The 22073-nt window shown below is 37.7% G+C and overlaps 1 protein-coding gene across 5 annotated transcripts in view; it reads right to left on the bottom strand.

The window, feature by feature from the left end:
• The window catches only part of Ahctf1 (AT-hook containing transcription factor 1), a 55138-nt gene that overhangs the window by 22305 nt on the left and 10760 nt on the right, over positions 1–22073 (bottom strand). For all 5 annotated transcript variants that reach the window (XM_028865484.2, XM_028865479.2, XM_037211189.1 and 2 more), the window contains exons 5-26: positions 20905–21112; positions 19232–19348; positions 18560–18644; positions 17242–17392; positions 15966–16098; positions 15693–15874; positions 14855–14916; positions 13848–13976; positions 12620–12710; positions 11139–11228; positions 10126–10266; positions 9247–9351; positions 8195–8288; positions 5998–6121; positions 5793–5849; positions 4429–4575; positions 3747–3934; positions 3387–3531; positions 3176–3307; positions 2081–2231; positions 1761–1911; positions 1075–1182 (exon numbers count right to left, since the gene is read on the bottom strand). In XM_028865484.2, coding sequence (XP_028721317.1) covers positions 1075–1182; positions 1761–1911; positions 2081–2231; positions 3176–3307; positions 3387–3531; positions 3747–3934; positions 4429–4575; positions 5793–5849; positions 5998–6121; positions 8195–8288; positions 9247–9351; positions 10126–10266; positions 11139–11228; positions 12620–12710; positions 13848–13976; positions 14855–14916; positions 15693–15874; positions 15966–16098; positions 17242–17392; positions 18560–18644; positions 19232–19348; positions 20905–21112 — 2791 coding nt within the window. The remainder of the gene's footprint in view (positions 1–1074; positions 1183–1760; positions 1912–2080; positions 2232–3175; positions 3308–3386; positions 3532–3746; positions 3935–4428; positions 4576–5792; positions 5850–5997; positions 6122–8194; positions 8289–9246; positions 9352–10125; positions 10267–11138; positions 11229–12619; positions 12711–13847; positions 13977–14854; positions 14917–15692; positions 15875–15965; positions 16099–17241; positions 17393–18559; positions 18645–19231; positions 19349–20904; positions 21113–22073) is intronic.

Here is a 22073-nt window from a genome sequence, read left to right as displayed (position 1 = left end):
CTGTCATCTGAGTTAATATTAGCTTTTGATTACGCTTGAGACCTTTGGTTGGGTCTTCATTAGGATCTTATTGCCTTCTGCTACACTCCACTGCTACATTAAAAGAGAGCAAGACAGGGACTTGTTGGAGAAAATCACAACTAATGGAAGAGGCAGAGAACATTAGTCACAACTTCATTTACATCAGCTAACTATCATGCGGTAATGGAAATCTTCTAACTAAACTTAGTCTAAAAAGTAGGTCCTTTCCAACTTTCAAACTATATTCAATTATGAAAGCTCCACAAACACCTTTGGTTTCAGCTATTTGTTATACACTTATGCCAGGTAACTTATTGCTAGTATAAAAATCTTTTTAATTTTAATAAAATCAGTATCATTTTGACAGTACAACTAAAAATTTAAAGTACTCAAGCATTATTACTCAGAATAAAAAAATGTATGGTCAGTAATGATTATGTCTTAAATATATTCTTAATCACAATTTCATTTTTTACGTAAGACTTAAATATTAATTATTTAGGTAAGCCGGGCAGTGGTGGTGCATGCCTTTAACCCCAGCACTCAGGAGGCAGAGCCAGGTGGATCCTCTGTGAGTTCGAGGCCAGCCTGGTCTACAGAGTGAGATCCAGGACAGGCACCAAAACAACAGAGAAACCCTGTCTCGAAGAAAAAAAAAAAGAAAAGAAAAATTTTTTTTAGGTAAGATCAAGTTATTACTGCAACAAAGCAACACAAGATACTTCAGTAAAGTCCAGAAGAAATCTTCACCATGTCAACCAAGATTTAGTAATTACAGAAACAACATTCTTTTAGAGATCAACAACAACAAAAACCTAAGTTTGACAGATTGTTTTCCTAAAGGTTTCAATATGGTTTGCTTATTTTTACTAAGCCACATGAGATAAGTAAACAGAATGTTAAGCATACTAAAAGCTGATTTATAATTTCCTAAAATGACTATACTCTTGTCCAAATTATAAGTATTTAAATCTTACTTAAGAATTTAAAATAGCACCTGTTAAAACTTAAGACAATTACAGTTTTTTTCAATACAATCCATTAAAGTCTCACCTAGAAATTCTCTGGGATGTTTTTGAAATTGGTGTTCCAACAAATGCCTCAGGAAGTTCTGGATGTGGGAAAGGATGTACTACCAGAGATGGCTGTTCTGTTTTAGGACTACAGAAAAATAAAAATTCAGTTTTAAGTTATGTACCATATGGGTTACTGGCAAAAATGCTATGAGATTAGATGGGAGAAAGGACTTCCATTCTTTACTCTGTAATCTCTGCAGTTTACAAATAATAATCATCACTTGAAAACGTGAAATGGGGCTAGAAGAACTCAGTCCCAGTGTCTGAAGTCAATCTCCAGAACCCACATGGTGGAGAGAACTGACTCCCACAAGTTGTCCTATGATCTCCAAACATGTGCGCACATACACATAAATTTAATGACCAAACAATCCTTTAACAAAGTAGCCAATGTAAAGAAATTTCATATTTTATATTCTGTAATAAACTCGCTAACAGTGAGGGTGCCTTGCTGATGAATACTGCTGCTGTTCTGGAAAGAGTACATGTAGCAGGACTTACCTGACACCCTGAGTTTGAACCCTAGGACCAATATGGTGGAAGGAAAGAATCAGCTCTTGTAAATATTCCTCTGACCTCCACATGGGCTCTATGAGCTGCATGCCTTATCCCCCCACCACACACATAAAGTAAGTACAACTTAAAGGTAATTAAAAACAATACCTATTGTAAAGTGAGATGCCATTTCTAGGTTCATGGCTTGCCCACACCTCTCCAATTTTAGACAACACATTACTGATGAAAGTAGATCTTGTCAACACTGTTCCCGTTATGGCTTTCTTTGGAAATGCTGATAATGGTTTGGGTCTTGAAACTGAAAAATTAAGAATACAGGACTCAGTTGTATCTCTAACAAGGTTTTAATAAAAGAAAAAAGGTAACATGACTGTACAACACAAGGAAATGATGGTGGTGACTCCAGGAAGGGAATCATTCGGTATCTTTTCTAGCCTGAATGTAAGCATTTTGCAATGAAATCTTACCTTCTTGAAAAACTGATGATGTTGACAGATGGTAAGGCTTAGCTCGCTCAACGGCTAATTTTCTCTGGACTCTAGGTAAAATTTTCCCATACTGGTCTAATATAGAATTTCGAGCCACTGATCTCTCCCTCAAACGTGGGTCACGATCACTCTATTGAACATATAATTAACAAAAATTTAATCTTCATATGTTAGATGCTACTATTATATATTTATCACTGAAATTTTAATTATGAATGTCCTATAGTATCTTCCTTCTATCTACATTTTTCCAGCTCAGACTTCATAAACGTCCTTAAAATTGTGTATATACCTATACATTCCAAATATCCACTCCTAAGCCTTGATTTTTCACAGTGAATACAAACAAAAGGAGAGTAACACAAAATACGCTCCTTTGCATGTACCTTCATGTGGGGAGCAGAGAAAGCCCTGAGTGTGTTAAGTTCTGAGTGAATGTGTGTTGTTTACACGGCCACGGGCATGCCAAGAACCAAAAGCCTCAGGCACATGGGAAGATGGAAAACACACCTACTACACACACACAGAGGCAAAGGCTTCCTCTGGTTCATGTGAATGTTAAAGGCATATACAGGATATGTAGCTTTATTCCCCCGGATATTCATGGCCTGAAGACTGCTTCTACCAAGATTAAATCAACCTGTCTTCTTGATCCAGCTGTATATCATAAGCTGTACCTCCTCATTTATCTGTACAGAATAACCTAGCCTCCTTGTTCAGCTGTAGGCAATAGCCCCAACTCCCTGTTTAACTGCATATAATAAACAAGCTGAGCTTCAAGGGTGCTGTGGGTTCTCCCCCTAAAAGAGCCCAGTGCAACTGATCCCAGCTTTTCTGTGTCTCTGTATTTCAACTCCTACTCTCTAGTACTCTTCCCTTCCTGTTCTCTAGTGAACACAGTGGCATACACAGAATTCTGTAAGTAGTTCCCAATGTTAACCATATCAATGAGGATTAACCAAGTTCAAGACAATGTAAAGCAAATGGTCATTAAACTAAGATCTTGTAAAAGTAAAAAAGGTTTCAGTTTTCCTCATTCTCTTGTTTCACACAATGAGAAAACTTTAATCATACCGTCAGATTATTCTTCAGAGTCTGGTTTAGTTTCAAGGCAGAAATATAATTGGCACGCTGTAAATGGTGAACTAGAAGGAATTCCTGATTCTGAACACTGGTACTGGATTGTAAAAATTTCACTAAACATTCCTGGAAGAACAAAAGAGATGTGTAAACTATCAATTTACCCTAAATTTCTTTAAGTTTACACTGATTGGTGATTAATTACCTGTTCAGTGTCTGTAAATGGTAGCTTCAGTAAATCCTCCATTAAGCCCATCTCCTGACAAACTTCATAAACATGCTTCAATAGTTCTTCTATATTCACTCTGTTTGAGTTTTGTCTCAGTAGGTTCCAGGCCTCAACCATGCATCTGAAATCAGTACCAAAGGTTCAAAAAGCCATAGAACACATAGAAAAGTCACCTGCTTATAGTATTTCAAAGGTAATTTCCATGTGCAACTATAAAATACTTGAAACAATTCATTTCTCACAGTGTACTAGGTCCTAGACGAAGTAAATTTTATTTCAGCTTAGGAAAATGCCTTGTGTTCTTTCACAAGGAGGTAAGACACTGGATGTACTTACCTATTAAAAAGCAGAACAGTGAGGTGAAGGATAACATCATTGCTACTGGACACTGTGGGCTTCATTGTCTGAAGATACCGGAGAGCCTGTTTGTGCTCTCCCTGACTCATAAAGGCTTCAATGATCTTTGAATGCTGCCACGACACAGGTTTTGCAGTAACTGGGTGAAACAGAAGATCTAAACCATTCTGCAAAAATGAAGTGTTAAATAGAAATACAGTCCTTTGTATTTAGACAAAGTAGTTAGCCCTTAGAAAGGGCAAGTAGTATTAAAAAAAATCAAAATTAAGTAAGCTTAATGTAAGCTAAAAGGAGCTAATCTATGGTAGAGGTCAAAGAACAAAGGCATCATACCTTTGAGGCCTCGTATGTAAAATTCTTCCTATACCAATTTCATGCCCCATTAACAAATTCTGTCTTCTTTGGTTCACACCAAAACCCAAACACATCTCTTAACAAAACACTCAGTGCTGCACCATTCCCAACCATCCACCTGTATGATCCCTTCTTTAAACACCTAGTAACCTGAGGTTATCAACTGGTATTCTTGCTGCTTAGATGAAAGCACTAAAGTGCTATTCCCTCTAGAAATAGACATCATCTTGTGTCAAAAATCAATCTAGTTATACATCTTTCTAGTATACTAACTTACAAAAGCTTATATTCCAAATAACATACTTACCTCATAGTCATTATGATCTAGCAGCCAAAATCCTTGAACTAACTTAACTTGGCCCCAAGAAATAGCAAAGGCAGTAGGAAAAGATTCGATGGGAGTATCCATTTTGTTTGGAAAGGAATACATAATATCGAGTAGCAAATAAATGGTCTTTTAAAAAAAAAGGATTAAGGGCAATAAACAGAAAGAAAACAATCCTACATATATACTTAGAATAGGGAATAAAATATAGAATCAAGGTTTTAAAAAACATGTTTACAAGGCTATCAGGGATATCCAGCTATGAATATAGTTCATTAAACATAGGCAAAAGTAGCCCCATGCCAACCTCATTTCTCCTCTTTATTTTAGTGCTACAACAAAAGACTGAACAAAAATGTATCTTGTTCATTAAAACAAACAGTAAATTTAAGTAACCTGTTTAGTAAATTTAAAAAGAGCTATAGATCAAACTCTTATTTGGTAAAATCTGGCAGTTTAAACAAACACATCGAGTGTCTAATAAATTACGAACAAACAATATATTAGACTAAAATGACATTAGGACAAAACATCGTCACAAAAAGCATTAAGGTTCAAATGATACCTGCGGTTGTATCAAGCTCACTTTAAAAACTTGTTTATGTGTGGGTGTGTATGGTGTGTGATCATGTGCACCCATGTGCTTATGAGTATGCTCAGGTATACATGGAGGCCAGAAGGCAGATAGAAGGAGATAACCCACCAGAGAGTGGTCACACCTTGTTTTCAATTTTTTGAGAAAGTCTCTCACTAAACCTGGATCTTATCACTGGGCTCAACTGGTTGGCTAGTAAGGTCCTAACATCCATGTCTCTGCTCCCCTAACATTGGGACTGCAGGCACATGCTTGGGACATGAACTCAGGTCCTCATGCTTAGGACAGAAGCACTTCACTCACTGAGCCTTATTTCCAGGCCTCTGTGTGAACTTTAGTGTTCTCATCTGCAGCACACAAACGAACTCTACTGAGAACAGCAGCTTGGCCCAGCAGTATTAGTAACCTCTGCTCATTCCAGAGCCTCAAACCTGCCGGTAAGTGCATGGCCACTCGTCTACGACTCCTCTCACCCCAACTGCCAGCCCCAGAGCAGCTGCTTTTGAACACATTTGAGACTCTGATAAAAGGCAAGGTCACCCCAAGAACAAGTGGCCTAAGACAATTATTTTTGTAACTTTTACATTTATCATCAGCCATCTGACCCTGACCAACTGATTCTAAGTTGAGAATATATATTTGGGGGGGGGGGGAGGAAAACATTTCATGAGACTGGGTTAAATATTTGAGACTTGCTCCTGGAATTTTATGATTTTGGTAATATACAAGTTATTAAAAGTTTAAAGGATACAATAGCATGTTTGCTTGTTTCAGTAATGTTGTCTAATAAATATATGTCGAGTAGTGCCTAGAAAACAAAGATAAAAATGTCAGTGCATTTTATAGTCTTTTTTTGGTCTTCCACTTTCTCTAGCCTGTGTCAGGCATGAAAACTTCATTCAGTTATGAACTCCCCCTCCCTCCACTCAGACTCTTGAACTATTACTGTAACCTACATGGATGCTAGCAGGAGGATATTTTCCTGTGCCTCCTTCATCCCGTTTCCACAACTTCTCAACTTGATCTCCTAGTTGAGAAACTAATCCGTCAATCATCAAGCAATCATGGCTCCACTTCCCTCTGCAATATGGGAAACATTACAGATTATCTGCATGAATATTAACCACTGATATCAAATGCTCAGAAACTATACATTTACCAAACGACAGGTGAGAAGCAGACTTCCTTGGTATCATGAGACTGTAGAAATAAAGTAGCACTGGTCAGAAAAACCCCAAGTTGCTTCAAGTTCAGCCATTACCTAGGCAGCCATTGAAGACTACACGCTAGAAAAGAATGGGGTTTAACCAGTAAGATGGCTGAGACTGTTCGATCTTCCACCATTCTCAACTAAGGATTTGTCCCAGGTACTAAAAATATTTCTGTTCCAACTCAGAGCTGAATCTGATTTACTCATTCAAAAATGCATTACTGAGTATTTCCAATGTGATACAGATACCACCCTTACCGATTCCCGCACCTATCAAGAGCAAGAACAGTTTTTATTTATTGAAACTGTCCTATGAGCCAGACATATGCTAAGTGCCCTGCATACTTAACTTCTGTATTTATATCGCAGCTTATAAATAAAGCAAACCTTCCAAAGGACATGTACTTACAAACAATGGCTATACAACTTTTTAAGTTCAAAATCATGAGTTACTGCCTCAAGATACAAGAGAATAAGGAATATTAAAACCATACACCCAATCAATTTCCCAAGTGCATGTCCATTATCCTAGAACAGTTATGCTAAAGCACTGGTTTCCAAAATTCACAGCGCATGAGAATTACAGCTCATTCTCAGGAGAATCGAACCCAAGAAATCTGGAGTCAGTGCTTGCAAGCCATGCCTTAAATGCTACTTGGTCTGGAGGAAGAAGACTGTCCAGAAACAGGATTCAGAGTCTAAATGTTTCTTCTGTTTTATTTCAAAACACCTAACTAGGCTATTCATTTTTTTTCTTTTACCTTTATGAGAAAACTACCAAAAATAAGGAAAAAAAAAAAAAAAAAAAGAGAGAGAGAGAGAGAGATCAAAGTTTTGAAAACTGTTAAAATAACCAATAGGTTTTCGAGGTGTAGAAGATTCTTGGGGGTGGAAGAGTGGTTCTTCAAATCCTGTGACAGATCCCACATGACTATCATTTTATTTAGAAAAGAATCATAGTGCACTCTAATTAGGTCGGTGGCCAGTCTTATATCAAGCCTACCAATCAGTGAGCATGGGAGACCTTTCTAGCTTCTGAATCTTCAATTTTCCTTCAATGTCTTAGAAGTGTTTACTATACAAGTCTTACACGCATGATTAGAGTACCCTAAGAGATTTTATTTTGAGGCTACTGTGAAAGGTACTGCTTCCCTGATTTCATTTTCAGTTTGTTTGTCCTCTGTACGAAGGAAGGCTACTGAGTTCTGTGCATTAATTTTGAATCCTGCTATTCTGCTGAAAGTGTTTATCAGCTGTAGGATTTTCTTGTTGGAATTTTGAGAGTCACTATGTATACATATCATATCACCTACAAGGCCCCATACCCGAGTTAAGAATACATACTTAGGTGGGGTGGGAGGGACATTTTATGAGACCAGGTTAGATATCTGAGAGTCCTGCTACTGGAATTTTATGATTTTGGTAATACACAAATACTTGCTTATTACCAGCAGTAGATGGTTAACACAAAACAAACTCAATGTCATTTTTGTCCCATAATGCTTTGTCTGGGCATTCTCTTCCTGTCCTACTGTCTTTTCCTTATATATTATAATTTCCAATTACGGTTTTAGGGGATTTCTGTGTTTGTCAACATATGTTTGGGATTTTCTTTGCCTCTAAGTTTTTCTGTCCATTTCTTTTTTGTTCTGATCAGGTTTGCTGTTATTTATTTTTGTTTAGATTCCTGTTTGCTTTCTAATGAGATAGAACAAGAAAGGATATATATTTGGGTGGGTGGGAAGATCTGGAAGGTGTTGGGGGAGGGAGAGTCACAATCAGAATATAGTGTATTAAAAAAAATTATTTTCAATAAAAAAGTATAGACATTAAGTTAAAGCAAACAACCCAACTAGTAATGTCAATCATGACAATACTTGATGAAGAAGTTCAAATAGTCATTTTAGTCTGAGTGTAAACACTGTAGTCAGGCTGCACTGTACCTGGGTGAGCGTTCGCACTTCTGCCGACGACTGGTATAGTAGTTCTGAATAATAGGGTAGTTGTAGCGTAGCCTTGACAGCTGCAGAGCATCATCTGGCGGTTTTATTAAAGTTGGGGAAAAAGTTAGTAATAGTGCCAAAACATCCCAAAATTTAGGTTATAACAATTGATTTTACTCTAATTATGTAATAAATTTTTAGTCTTGCTAAAATTTATTTTTTTTTTTTTTTTTTTTTTTTTTTTTTTTTTTTTTTTTTTTTTTTTTTTTTTTTTTCTTTTTTTTATTTTACTGCTCAATAATTGCTTGCTATCTATTACGTGCACTACTTATTTATTTTTAAAGACAGATTTTTTTCTGTGTAACCCTGGAATTTGCTTTGTAGACCAGGCTAACCTTGAACTCAGAGATCTGCTTGCCTCTGCTTCTGAGTGCTGGGATTAAAGGCATGCACCACTACTGCCCAGCCCAGTCTTGCTAAAATTTAATCAATACAAGACACACTCTTTAAAAAAAAAAAAAAAAATGTATGTATAAAGTTGTGTGTGTGTGGGGAAATAGATCTACAAGGAGTTTGAGAAAGAGCATAGGTTAAATATAACCAAAAAACACTGAATACGCATATGAAAGCCAGGCATGTTGGCATACACCTTTAGTCCCAGCATATAGGGAAGAGGCAGAGTCAGAGTCAGGTGAAACTCTACGATTTTGAGACAAGTCTAGTACAAGAGTTTCCGACCAGACAGGGATATACAGTGAGACCCTTTGTCAAAACAGAACAACAAAAGCATTAAACACCAGTAAATGAGGTTGTCAAAACCAAGGTTCCATGACTAAGTTATAGGTAGTGACATTTTAGAAGCCATGTTTCCTCAAATTTGCTCTTATTTTACATGCTAATCCAACGAACATACACAGAGCCTCTGTGAGGCAATGAAGATACAAAGTAAAAAAGAATGATGACCAGAAAACATAATATGGAGGCTCAGAACAGAACAATTAACATTATGGAGTTAGGATATTTCAATCATATTCATATATTAAATACTTTACCTAAGCCTTCAGGTAAAAGCCCAGAATGAGAAAACCACAGAACCATTTGTGCATATTGACAGATAAGTTGGGTAACCATATGCTTATTGCTCAAGTCCACCAGTCCTACAAAAAAGAATCAACATTGGTTGTGTAACTTTCAATTTATCAACCACAAATGACAATCAAAATAGTCAACAGTGTGCATATATAAAATTTAGTTTATATTTAGTATATATTGAGTCAAAGTGAGGTTAAGCAAATATCTAAAATGTTAAGAAAACTTGGGGTTAGGGATTTAGCTCAGTGGTAGAGCGCTTGCCTAGCAAGCACAAGGCCCTGGGTTCTATCTTCAGCTACACCCCCCCCCCAAAAAAAAGAAAGAAAACTCACCAATAGGCATTTTTATGCAAACTACAATTAATTGTTTCATACAAAATGTAATTAAAATAGATTGAAAATAGATTGCTCAAATTAGGCCTTAAAATGAAATGGTACTTTTTCCTTTGCTGAAATGGCAAAATAAAGCAAAAACAAAACAAAAAGTCACTTCTTTCAATACAAAAATACATGTTAACCTCCAATTTTAAATTCTACTGGTAGTAAATTCTAAGGCCAACAAGATGGCTCAATGAGTAGACGCTCACCAAAATAGCCATGAGACCTAAGTGCAATTCCTAGAACATACATAGACAGAAAGAACCAACCAGAGCTGTTCTGTGACATCTGTACAATATGGCATATATGCATGCACATTCACTATAGCATACAAATAATTAAAAAAAAAATTCCAAGTAGAACAAATAATTTCCTCTTTACACAATGCCTCATCAAGTAAATAAAAACTTTAAGTGAATTAAGTAGATTTTAATAAAACACTCAATTGTATAGAGTGCATACCTCTTTCAGTGATGCCCTGGGCCTCCATTGCAAAACAACTTAAGACTGTATTAAGGTTGCTAAGAAGTAAATGGCACTGCTGGATAGACTGTATGGTTTGTGGATCGATGAATCGACATGAACCATCAAATAATGGTGCACCTTCCAAGGTTAAAATACAAGATTAGAATCAATGTACATTTTTCTGGAAGTTCCATTACTCTAAAGAATGATAGGCTTTAAAAATACAGGCTAGAACTGGCAACTATCAAGGAACTTAGAAAGTGCTTTAAATATAAAACCAGAGTCAAAGTAAGATTATAAACTCAATATAGGGCTATAGCTTATCCTCCTAACTACTATGGGTCATAAGATATGGATTTACTTTAATAAACCATTTAATCACATCAATAATTAACATGTGGCTAATGTAAACAATATCTTAATTTCTGAGTCCCTTAAATGAAATTCTAATTTTCTTCTTGTAAATTTACAATACTATATCTGCATTTGAATTATCATAAGAAGTTAAAAAAACAAACAACAAAAAAGCTATAATGTCTCCATTAACCAGCATAAAATATTTAAAACTTCAACAACAGCTGAGTTACAAATAGCCAGTTGTGGAGGCACACAACTGTAATCCCAGCACTTGGGAGGTAAAGGCAGGATCATCTTTTGCCACACAGCTATGATGATATGCTAATGTAGATTATTAATTAATGTGTTGCCAGTGAAAAGATTCTCTTAAAAAGTGTTTCAACGACTTTAATTAAATGTTTTCTTCCAGGACTGTAAATCTTAAGATTTTACATTCCTAAAACTATTACTGAGCTAGATGTGCTCATGCCTGTAATTCAAGCACTTGGAGGCTGAGGAAGGAGGCTCACCACAAATTCAAAGCAAGCATGGGCTATAGTGAGAGGCTTGTGACATCCTAGGTTACTGACACCTTGTCTATCTGTAAATAACACATTAATCATGATTAGCTTTAAACTATTAAAATTTGTCCTGAATCCAGACTTAATACTTACAAAGCCTGTCAAATTCTTCTTTTGTGAGAACCACCTTATTCCATGTCCACTCAAGAACAAATCGTAGATTAGCAGCAGAATTTGGTTGTTCTTATTTGTATTTATAAAAGAAAAAAGATAAAAAGAATGATTACTAACTCCAAAATGAAAATCAGTTCTTTGTAGGAGGAACCAGGCAGGAAGCACCTTAACCAAGTTCATGAATTTAACATCAACTTGTACCAAATGTATCTCGATGCACCTTATTGCATGAACTATGCTGCCCAAGGTACAAAACCTAATAAAGTAGAGGAAGGATAGAGAGTGGGTATCACGAAGATCAATAAATAGAAACTGGAAAGCAATCTAAAACACACACACACACACACACACACACACACACACACAAGCAATCTAAAACACACACACACACACAAGCAATCTAAAACACACACACACACACATACACACAACCCCCCCCCCCCCAAAAAAAAAAGCCGGGTGGTGCACGCCTTTAATCCCAGCACTTGGGAGGCAGAAGCAGGCGGATCTTTGTGAGTTCAAGGCCAGCCTGGGCTACAGAGCGAGATCCAGGAAAGGCGAAAAGCTACACAGAGAAACCCTGTCTCAAAAAACCAAAAGAAATTCATTTAGAAATTTCATCAGATTAAGGAATATTAAAAGACTTAAAACATGCTAGGCATGGAGGCACATGCCTTTAATTCCAGCACTAAGGAGGCAGAAGTATTTAAATCAGAGTCAGAAGTATTCAAATCTGAGTTTGAGATTAGCCTGGTCTACAGAGTAAGTTCCAGGACAGCTAGGGCTACCCAGAAGAACCCTGTCTAGAAACAACCGCCCCCCCAAAAAAACTAAAAAACACAAAAGATGCTGTATTCCTCCAAACCCCTCTAGCTATAAAACATTTCTGAAACATTGCTAAGTTCTCAATTGTTGTTAATCTTCATTCTGTAATCACAAGGTTTTTAAAGGTAAGCATCATTTGTTTTTAGTTAAATAAAATTGAAATGAGTAAGAAACAGGATGCTTTCTTTCAAACTGGTTTACAACAGAACAATATGGGGTGGAGTACACGTATGCATGTGTACATATACACATGTAAAGAGCGAAAGAGATACACACTACACCGTAAATGTATCTCCAGGGAATTTGGCAGAGTGCAAAAAGTATATAAAAGTTATACAGCACATGACTCAGACTATAAGAAATGACAAAAATTGTAGCAGCAGTGAGCAGATTAGTGCTCAGGCACCAGGCAAGGAGGTAGACAAGGAGGGCAATGCTCAGAAACTTGGATGTGATACTGTACAAGAGGTTTGCTAGATTGCATTACTCACTCGGGAGAAAACTGTTATAAAGCATACAGTTTCACTCTATTATGTCATACTAGTTTATGTGAATTTATAATTATCTCATAAAAAAAGTTTAGCCAAAAAGTGAAACTACAAACTGTAATTTTAAAAATAAAGTCCAACTGTTACCTTCTGTTATCCATGTTCTGATGGAGCCAGTCAAGAGTCCCAGGGAACTTGTCTGAACTGCTGCTGACAATACAGCTTCTAACTGTTCTTCCTAAACCGTGTTCAAGACAAAGACAGATTGAAATAACAAGCAGTCAAAAGCTGGAAAAGTTAGGACTCCCTAGTTTGGCTAAAGGCGGAGACAATAAATCACACACCTAGAATCCCAGCACTCACTCAGGAGGCTGCGGTAGGAGGATCACAAGTTTGAGGCCAAAGTGGACAAACCACTGAGAAAAGCAAATGACAGTAATAACCGGCCTCGGTAAGGAGGTGGCAAATCTCACTCAGAAGACTTGCAGGGCATGTTTGACGAAGATGACTAGATAGCTAAGGGCATCCTAAGTTTTGTTTTTACTTTTATTGATGGTATTGGGAGTGAAACTGGAGCCCAGGGCATGTTAGGCAAGCACTCTACCACTGAGCTATATATATCCTCAGTCCTCTTTTTATTTATTTATTTATTTATTTATTTATTTATTTATTTATTTATTTATTTATTTATTTATTTATTTATTTTTGAGGCAGGGTTTCTCTGTGTAGTTTTGTGCCTTTCCTGGATCTCGCTCTGTAGACCAGGCTGGCTTTGAATGCACAAAGATCCGCCTGGCTCTGCCTCCTGAGTGCTGGGATTAAAGGCGTGCGCCACCACCAGCTCAGCCTCTTTTTATTTTAAAATAGAGTCTCACTAAATTGGACAAGCAAGACTTGAAGACATTCTGTGGCCCAGCCTGACTTTAAACTTGTGATCTTGCTGCCTCAATAACTAGGATACATACTTACACTGACAGGCCCACCTCTATGTGTGACTATTTTTTTAAAAAAAGGTGTTTTGCCTACATATATAGATATGCACCATGTGTGTATGCATGATGCCTGCAGCAGTCAAAAGAAGTCATCAGGTCCCCTGGAACTGTTGTTACAGATAGTTGTAAGCCACCATATGGATCCTGAGAACTGAACCTGGGTCCTCTGTAAGAGTAACAAGTACTCTTAACTGCTAGCCATTTCTCTAGCCATGTTAGGTGACTTGGAGGCCAAATCCCGAGCATGATCAACAGCATGAGGATACATAATGATAGTACCATATTATCCACTTTTGCAAAAAACATGTAATAGATTTATAATTTAGATTGCAATAGAGAACATGCAATTCAAAAGAAAGAAAGACTATAGCTAAGTATCTCACTTGACTTAAACTGGAAGGCTGAATGTCAATAAGTCTTGGTGAGAGAAGGCCAGCAACAAGACATCGATTATAACTATCAGGAATGACTTCATTGAGAGATGGTCCTGATTTCTTTAAAAATGTCAAAGTCTGTAATAGAGAAATTAGTCCAACATCAACCAATAATCAATTCCAATCCAATCTAAGAAATACTTTAGTTAATATTTGAGTAACACTTAAAAACACCTATGGAAATAACAGAAGACTAACTAAACTGTAGGATCATAAGGGGTTTTACAGAGTCTCAAGAAATGTTTCTTTACCGTGAGTCGTATCACTCAGGCAGTTAAGTCACAGTAATTATTTACATGTGGCTGACTACTACATCTGAACATCACATTACCCAGAAACTATTTTTGCATCATTCTGATGTCAGCTTGGTATGATTTCTGAGAAATACTAGGGAGAAGCCCTCCCCAGGTCACCACCACACAAAGGATGAGCCACAGTTGGGGTGTAGTCTTTATCCCCAGCACTTGGAGGCTGGACCTGTGAGCTCCAGAACAGCCATCAAAACACTGTTAGACCCTGTCTCCTAAGCAACCACCCAGATGCGATAAGGCCTATTCACTTACTTACTTGGCATTTAAGTAGATAACATTCACACAAAGCCCCTAAAACACTTCAATGCCTCTTCTAGCAAACTGTCATTAAAACTAACGTATTAAGACACTAAACTCGGGCTGGAGAGATGGCTCAGAGGTTAAGAGCACCGACTGCTCTTCCAGAGGTGCTGAGTTCAATTCCCAGCACCCACATGGTGGCTCACAACCATCTGTAATGAGATCTGGCTCCCTCTTCTGTGTTCATAATTAAATAAAAATAATAATAAAAAAGACACTAAACTCATAAACCTAGCAGAAACTATTATACAAATACCATGAAAGTTTAAATACATGAAATCATGTGCATTTTAATATGCAACTTCAGCTTAATACCACACACTCTGCATGTTAATTCATACATACCTCCTTCTGAAATCCAGCACAAGTTACATGAATAACTCCAGAGTTTAACAAACAAGTGGCATCTTAAAAAGAAAAAAAGATTTTAAAATTCAAATTAAATGTTTACTGTAGGTAACCAAATTATTATATAGAATAAATCACCATCCTTTTTTTTTGTTTGTTTGTTTTTTGTTTTTTGAGACAGAGTTTCTATGTGTAGCTTTGGAGCCTTTCCTGGAACTCACTCTGTAGACCAGGCTGGCCTCGAACTCACAGAGATCCACCTGCCTCTGCCTCCCAAGTGCTGGGATTAAAGGCATGCACCACCACCGCCCAGACACGATAGATGATAGATTGATTGATAGATAGATAGATAGACAGACAGACAGACAGAGACAGACAGGCAGGCTGGCTGTTGATTGACCGACCGACCAACCAACCTACGGAACAGGTCTCATCACTGTGTATTCCTAGCCAACCTGGAACTCTATGTAAATGAGGCCGGTCTTAAACTCTCAAGAGCTCCTCCTACCTCTGCCTGTGTGGGGATTAAAGGCATGTGCCACCACACCCAGCAAGAATGAATTCTTAAGTAAACCTCTTCAGATATTTTCTTCTGATACAGTGACAAACTTTATTAGCAACTTATTAACTGACATATTCTAAAAGATTTGAAATAGTATTAACTTACAAACACATACTAAATTTCTCATGTACATGTAAACATGTGTATTAAAGAAGTTATCTAAGTTAAATGCTAGTGAGATATGAACAGAAGACACCATAGACACTAAACCAACATACAACTGACAACTTCATTTACACATTATTTCCCTCAAAGCATCATGAAAATACATACCAAAATTAAAAGTACTTGGGTTAAAAAACTGCTCTGGAGGTGGATATGAAGGAGAAACCCCTCGATTCAAACTTCTCTCATGGACTAGTATGTCCAGGATGTGATGTGGAGAAGTCCTACTTACAACCGAATCCAATGACCACAACGCAAAGTAAGAGCAATTATGTAGAGATTCTCCTGATCTAAAAGAAAAGTTAAAAAGTATTGAGACACTGATCAGTTATGTATAACAATATCTGAGGGAGAGGGGATGAGAAAACACAGTAACCATACCTTAATGAATCTGGCATCTGTGCATGATACCACCGATTTATGTCAAAAAGTCCTAAGTACACAGAAGGCTTTCCCTGACCATATATGTTCACTTGCCAGGTGAAGACAGAAACACTAGTGTCAGGGGATAGCGCTGCAACAAACAAACAAAAAAACAAACAATTTTTCAGAAACAGAATAAAGAATCTAAAAGTACAACCACAACAGAATCACAGTAACATTTAATTCATTTTTCAATAGACTTATCAAAAACCTTTCTATCATGTGAGTCACACTTATGCCCTGATGTTCCTCTGTAGCTATTAGGAAGGCTCTTTGCTTCAGTTAATACTTCAGTGACTTTAAAGACACCAAAGTAGGAAATACAAAGTGATTTCAAAGAAAATTCCACCAAGGATGGAACAGAGCTACCACAGAAGTTAATCCAATACTCAAAATAAATATTTTTTTTTCTTTTTTTCTTTTTGGTTTTTCAAGACAGGGTTTCTCTGTCTTGTTTTGGTGCCTGTTCTGGAGCTCGCTCTATAGACCAGGCTGGCCTCGAACTCACAGAGATCCACCTGGCTCTACCTTCCAAGTGCTGGGATTAAAGGCACGCACCACCACCGCCCAGCTCAAAATGGATGTCCTTAAGTACTTAGTTCTTTAGAGGAACTTAGTTGAGAAAGACAGGTCTAGCCATATGGTAAAGGCAAAACCAATACCTAGACTGTGGCAATGGACCAGCACCAGGAGCCTCAACAGGAAAAGTAAAAACCTCAGATACCACTAATGGCAACTCCAAGAGGAAGGAAGATGTAGACAGAGATGAAGAAGAGAGACGGCGGCGGCGTGTTATGTTTCTGACGTGTGCATTTGGATGTGGAAACAGGCTCACACAGGGCATCTCTGCGATGAATGAACTCACTAAAACACAGGCTCTAGATACATGAACAGCCAAAGGCCCTGCCTGAGGCATCTCCAGAACTGAAGGGACTGTGACATTATGCTGTAGTTCTAGTAAAAGGAATAGAGTATCATCTCATCTACACAAGGAGAAGCAGGACTCAGAAATACTAATTAAAATGGAGACCATCTTTTTGTTGAATTAGAGTCAAACACATGGATCTTTCATTCTTCAGTTCTGTATAGCAATCCAGAAAACATGAAAGATCTAAAAGCCTAAAGAAACGATGTAATCAGAACCTTAATTTTCCACTGTCAGAAACGTAAGTTCTAGAAAGCTGTCTAAGTCATAAGTCATCACACAGAATAGTTAAGAGGGCTTTGAACCAACCTTCTCTCATACTTTCTTCCCTGTCACCATGAGATGGGAATCTTTCTATACTCTGGCATCCCAACAGTTTAGTATTACTAGTCTGTCCCCTTAAGGGGAACATGCCACCCGCTAGATCCAGTGTGTATCTTTCTTCGCAGTATTCTAATCCCTGCAACATAAAATAAGCACAAATTTTAACATCATCTAAGTAAAAGTGCTCTAAAATTAAGTATTTCCATGCTTAAAAGTTTTTCCACACAAAAGCATTAACAGAACTAATCACTCCAAAGACTATAAAATTATATACACAACTATAAATGCAAATACTAAGTTAGATTTACACTCTCAAAAACAATCACCAATACTGCTGTAAAGTTGATTAAACCATGGGAGCACTCAGGCACTAGAAGCTAGAGCATAAAATACCCCAGATCAGCCAATCCATTTCAGTGTTCTCATATAAATTCTTAAGAATACCATTTTATTTATTTATTTTTCCATTTTGTTTTGAAACAAGGTCTCCCTACGTAGCCCTAGCTGTCCTAGAACTTGTCTTGCCTCAAAAGATGGAATATTAATTCTCAATTAAAAAAGAAACTTTTGCTCAATAAACAAGAACAGTTTTTAACAAACCCTCCTTCCTCTTTTTTTTTTTTTTTCCTTTTTCCTTTTTTTTTCCCTTGAGACAGGAAATCACTATGTAGCTCTGGCTACCCCAGAACTCACTATGTAGACAAGGCTGGCCTTGAGGTCACAGAGATCTTCCTGCCTCTTCTTGGTGCTGGGATTAAAGGCTTAGAGTTCTCTCTTAAACAGATTCCCTTAAGAGCTAACAAAAGGCTGAGATGTTCCCCAGGAAAATGTATAATCATTAGCTTTCAAAGATCCCCTAAAACCCACCTAGATCGCTAAACACTAAATTCTGAAAGTCTGTTCTAGAGTTGGAAATGTAGCTATTAGTAACATTCCTCTTTTTTAATTTTAGAAATTTGGTTAGAAAAATAAGCAGTCATCTGAGTATTCTGACGTATATACCCTGAGTGGCTCCCTAGCATATTTTGTTTGGTATGTTAGAACTAAGTTAGGAACATTTCTCCTGGGTATTACAGTTAGGTCACAAACACAAATCTCTCTATTGGGGGGGGAGGGTATACCTGGAAGAATTTAGAGCAGGTGTAAAGTATGAGGAAGCTTGTGCTCACTAACCTAATATTTCTTCTATCATGTGATGAACAATTTTAATTTGAATAAGAAACTTCAGTACGATAAAGCAAAGAATGTAAAACAGAAAACAAAACAAAAACCCCAAAATGGTAACATTTCATTAACCACTTACCTCATATAAGATTTGCCCTGATGCCAAGCATTTTCTATCACCAAAGGCCAGCTGAAGCAGATGCAAACTCAAAACATCCCCTTCACTGAAAGAAAAATGACCCAAGACACTTAAACATGGAGCTTGCCTCTTATCCTCCCCATTTTTTACATGTGACAAACTGCAATTATATAGAACAGATTATTTTCTTGTTTGTACAAACTGTAATTAATGCAAAATGTGGCAGTCTACCATTTTTTACCCAGTATTCTTTCCCAGCTATTCCTCTTTCAGTAAGTATATTTTAGTTATAGATACGGTTGCCTAAAAATATCAACTGCATTTCCTACCTTCCTTTGCAAGTCTTGGCCAATCAGAGTATGAACAGAAGCATCCCATGGCAGCTACAGAGCACATCCCTTCAGAGACGTGTTCTTTTTTTCCTCCGTACTCTTACCCATGATGACCAAGCCCCACCCAAGAAAGAGGGCTTTACAACAAGGACATAAAGCAAGGCACCCAAGGACTCGGTTACAATGCATACACAGCACGAGGTGTGGTGCCATCACAACACCTGGCAGTGGTAATATAATTCAAACTTTCCAGAACAAACAAACTGTTCCAGTTTGACTCTTTTACTACTACATCCTCAGTCTTAATGACATGTATTTTAAAAACCACAGGCATACTAACCTATCTTGTGTGGACTGAACAGCCCATAAGTAACAGCAATTACGAGGATCATTCTCAGGTTCTTGAAAAACAACCGCATAGACAGGAACCCTTCCACCTTCTAACTGTGTATAATATCTAAAACAACAAAATAACACATTGCTTATTTTTAAGTTAAAATTTTATCTCTGGGGGGGAAAGAACCTCTTGTAAAAACTGAGTAAAAAAGACACTTTTTATACATTTACCTATATTCAAATGATTTGGGGGACCTAAGTCATCTTACCTTCAAGAACACACAAGGGAGGATAAGACCATGCCATGCTAGCTAGCACTCCAGGCAGACCAGGGATGACAACTGCTAAATCACATGCATATACTTCTGTGTCAACTAGTTTTTGAGTCACATGAATATACACCATACTGTATTATTCCTCAAAGAGTACAAGAGACAGATAAACTGCCACAATATTCCAACTTAACCACTGGGAATTTTATTTTATAACCATTGTTATTTGCTCCTTTGCTTCTTCAGAGTCTCAAGTCACAGATTTGCTAGGTAGTTGAAGCTAGAACTCCTGATCCTCCTGCCTCCATCTCCTTCCTCAGTGCTAGAGGCACGATGGCACTTATCCATGCCTAGCTGCCCTTGGGGTTGAAGTCAATTTTCTACTATAAAAACAGTAGATGAGGGGTTATGAGATGGCTCAGCCTTATAAAGCATATGTTACGAAGCCTGACAGCCTGAAGTCAATCCCTGGGATCCTCATGGTGTAAGGAGAGAAGAGACTCCTGCAAGTTGTCCTAACAGTCATATGTGTGCGCTCACGCGCGCGCGCGCGTGCGCGCGCACACACACACACACACACACACTTTAAAAATTAGGGACAAAAAAGAAACTGAAGCATTTTCATAAACAGCTTAAAAAGCATAACAAGCCCCAAAATAAATGTTAGAGAAAACAATGTTGTAAATGCAACATTTTCAAGATGCTGTTTTAGGCACAATTTAAAAGCAGAGAACTTGAACAGAGAGGAAAAGCCTACAAGATAAAACCCAAGGAGACACACCAACATACCTGGGGATAAAATTTTTTTTAAAAAAGTAACAATAAAGGGTAAAGAAATAAACTGAAAATGTAAATGTCCAATAGGCATTGATATATCTCTTAACTAAAAACTAAAATCTAGTGTTTAATTTGCTGCCTCCTCTTCAATATCATATGCTGTTTTACCCCCAAACAAGTTTCAATTAAATTATATTTAAGGGAAAATTTGACAATATAAAACACCAAGCACACTTAAACTGGTGCTTTAATATATTACAGGCACCAGAGTTCTCAAAGAATTCATGCTATATACGTATTTTATCCATAGTCATCTCGCCCAGCAAATGGGTCATCACAATTACGGGAATACCCTTTTCTCTTTCTTCTCTCTGAGCCAGGGTACACTAAGAAAGTCCAGGGTTGCCCGGACCTTTGCTTTGCTGTCCACTCTGCCCTCCAATCTTGATCTTCTGAGACACTAGAAACTCTGAAAGTACTAACCTAAACTCACATGCTAACTAATTTTCTTATCAAACTATGACTTAGTTCAATAATAAAACTTGTCATTTTTCGCATACTAATTTTAAAATAATATATTTTAAAAGAAACAATCAATCATAACTAAGAGAAAAGGAATTGTACTTACTCTCTTTTCATGCTTTTCATATTCCAAAGTGCTAAGTAGCCGTCAGAGAAGCCCACAGCGAGCTGGTTGGTCCTGCTAATGTAACTCAGAGTGGAGACGGCTGTTCCTGACGGGCTGACCAACTGGAAGCACAGGTGGCGCCCTTCTCTCATCACACTCTCTCTGATGTGTGGTACCTCAGCTGGGATGCCAGTTACAACTTCAAGGTCTAAAGTAAAAAAGACAAGCAAGATTAAGAAACTAAGGAAGGGCCAGGCAAGTTCAATTCCCAGACTCCACGAAAGGTGAACACTGGGGCTTGTCGAGATGGCTCACCTAATAAAAGACATCTGCCACTAAGACCAATGTCCTGAGTTCAATTCCTGAGACCCACACGGTAGGAGAACCAAATCCTACAAGTTGTCCTCTGACCTTCACATGTACACCATGGCACACATGTCCCCTCATACATACACATACATGCACACAAAATAAAATATTTTACAATAAAGACAAGATGAAGATAACTGAATCCACAAAGATGTTCCTGACCTCTCCACACATGTACACAACTCCAGTTCTCAGAGTGCCTAATGTCATCTTCTGATCTCCACAGGCATGAGAATATGCAGGAGAAACTTAAGCTGGGTGGTCATGGCGCACGCCTTTAATCCCAGCACTCGGGAGGCAGAGCCAGGCAGATCTCTGTGAGTTCAAGGCCAGCCTGGTCTACAAAGTGAGATCCAAGACAGGCTCCAAAGCTACACAGAGAAACCCTGTCTCAAAAAACAAAACAAACAAAAATGTGAAAAATAGAACTTAGCTGGGCAGTGGTGGCACACGCCTTTAATCCCAGCACTTGGGAGGCAGACAGACCTCTGTGAGCTGGAGGCAGCCTCCCCCTTGCTAGATCAAAGCACACTGCACAGGTCCCAAAAGCTACACAGAGAAACCCTGTCTCGAAAAACCAAAATAAATAAATAAATAGATCTTATTAGTACATGTATGGAAACTAATTATTAGTCTTTTGCCATTTCTTCTTTTCATTTTTCTTGAGAAAGTCTCATTAAATAGGCTGAGCTGGCCTGGAGCTTTACAGAGTCCATGCTACCCTGAATTCAGAATCCTGCTGCTTCATCTAACCAAGTCTCTATTTTCAAAGTCTATTTACCATACCAACAGTAAAACAA

This window comes from Peromyscus leucopus, chromosome 15 (assembly GCF_004664715.2).
Source record: "Peromyscus leucopus breed LL Stock chromosome 15, UCI_PerLeu_2.1, whole genome shotgun sequence".
In the NCBI taxonomy this organism is placed as follows: Eukaryota; Metazoa; Chordata; class Mammalia; order Rodentia; family Cricetidae; genus Peromyscus; species Peromyscus leucopus.
This window is presented reverse-complemented; position numbering and strand designations above follow the sequence as displayed.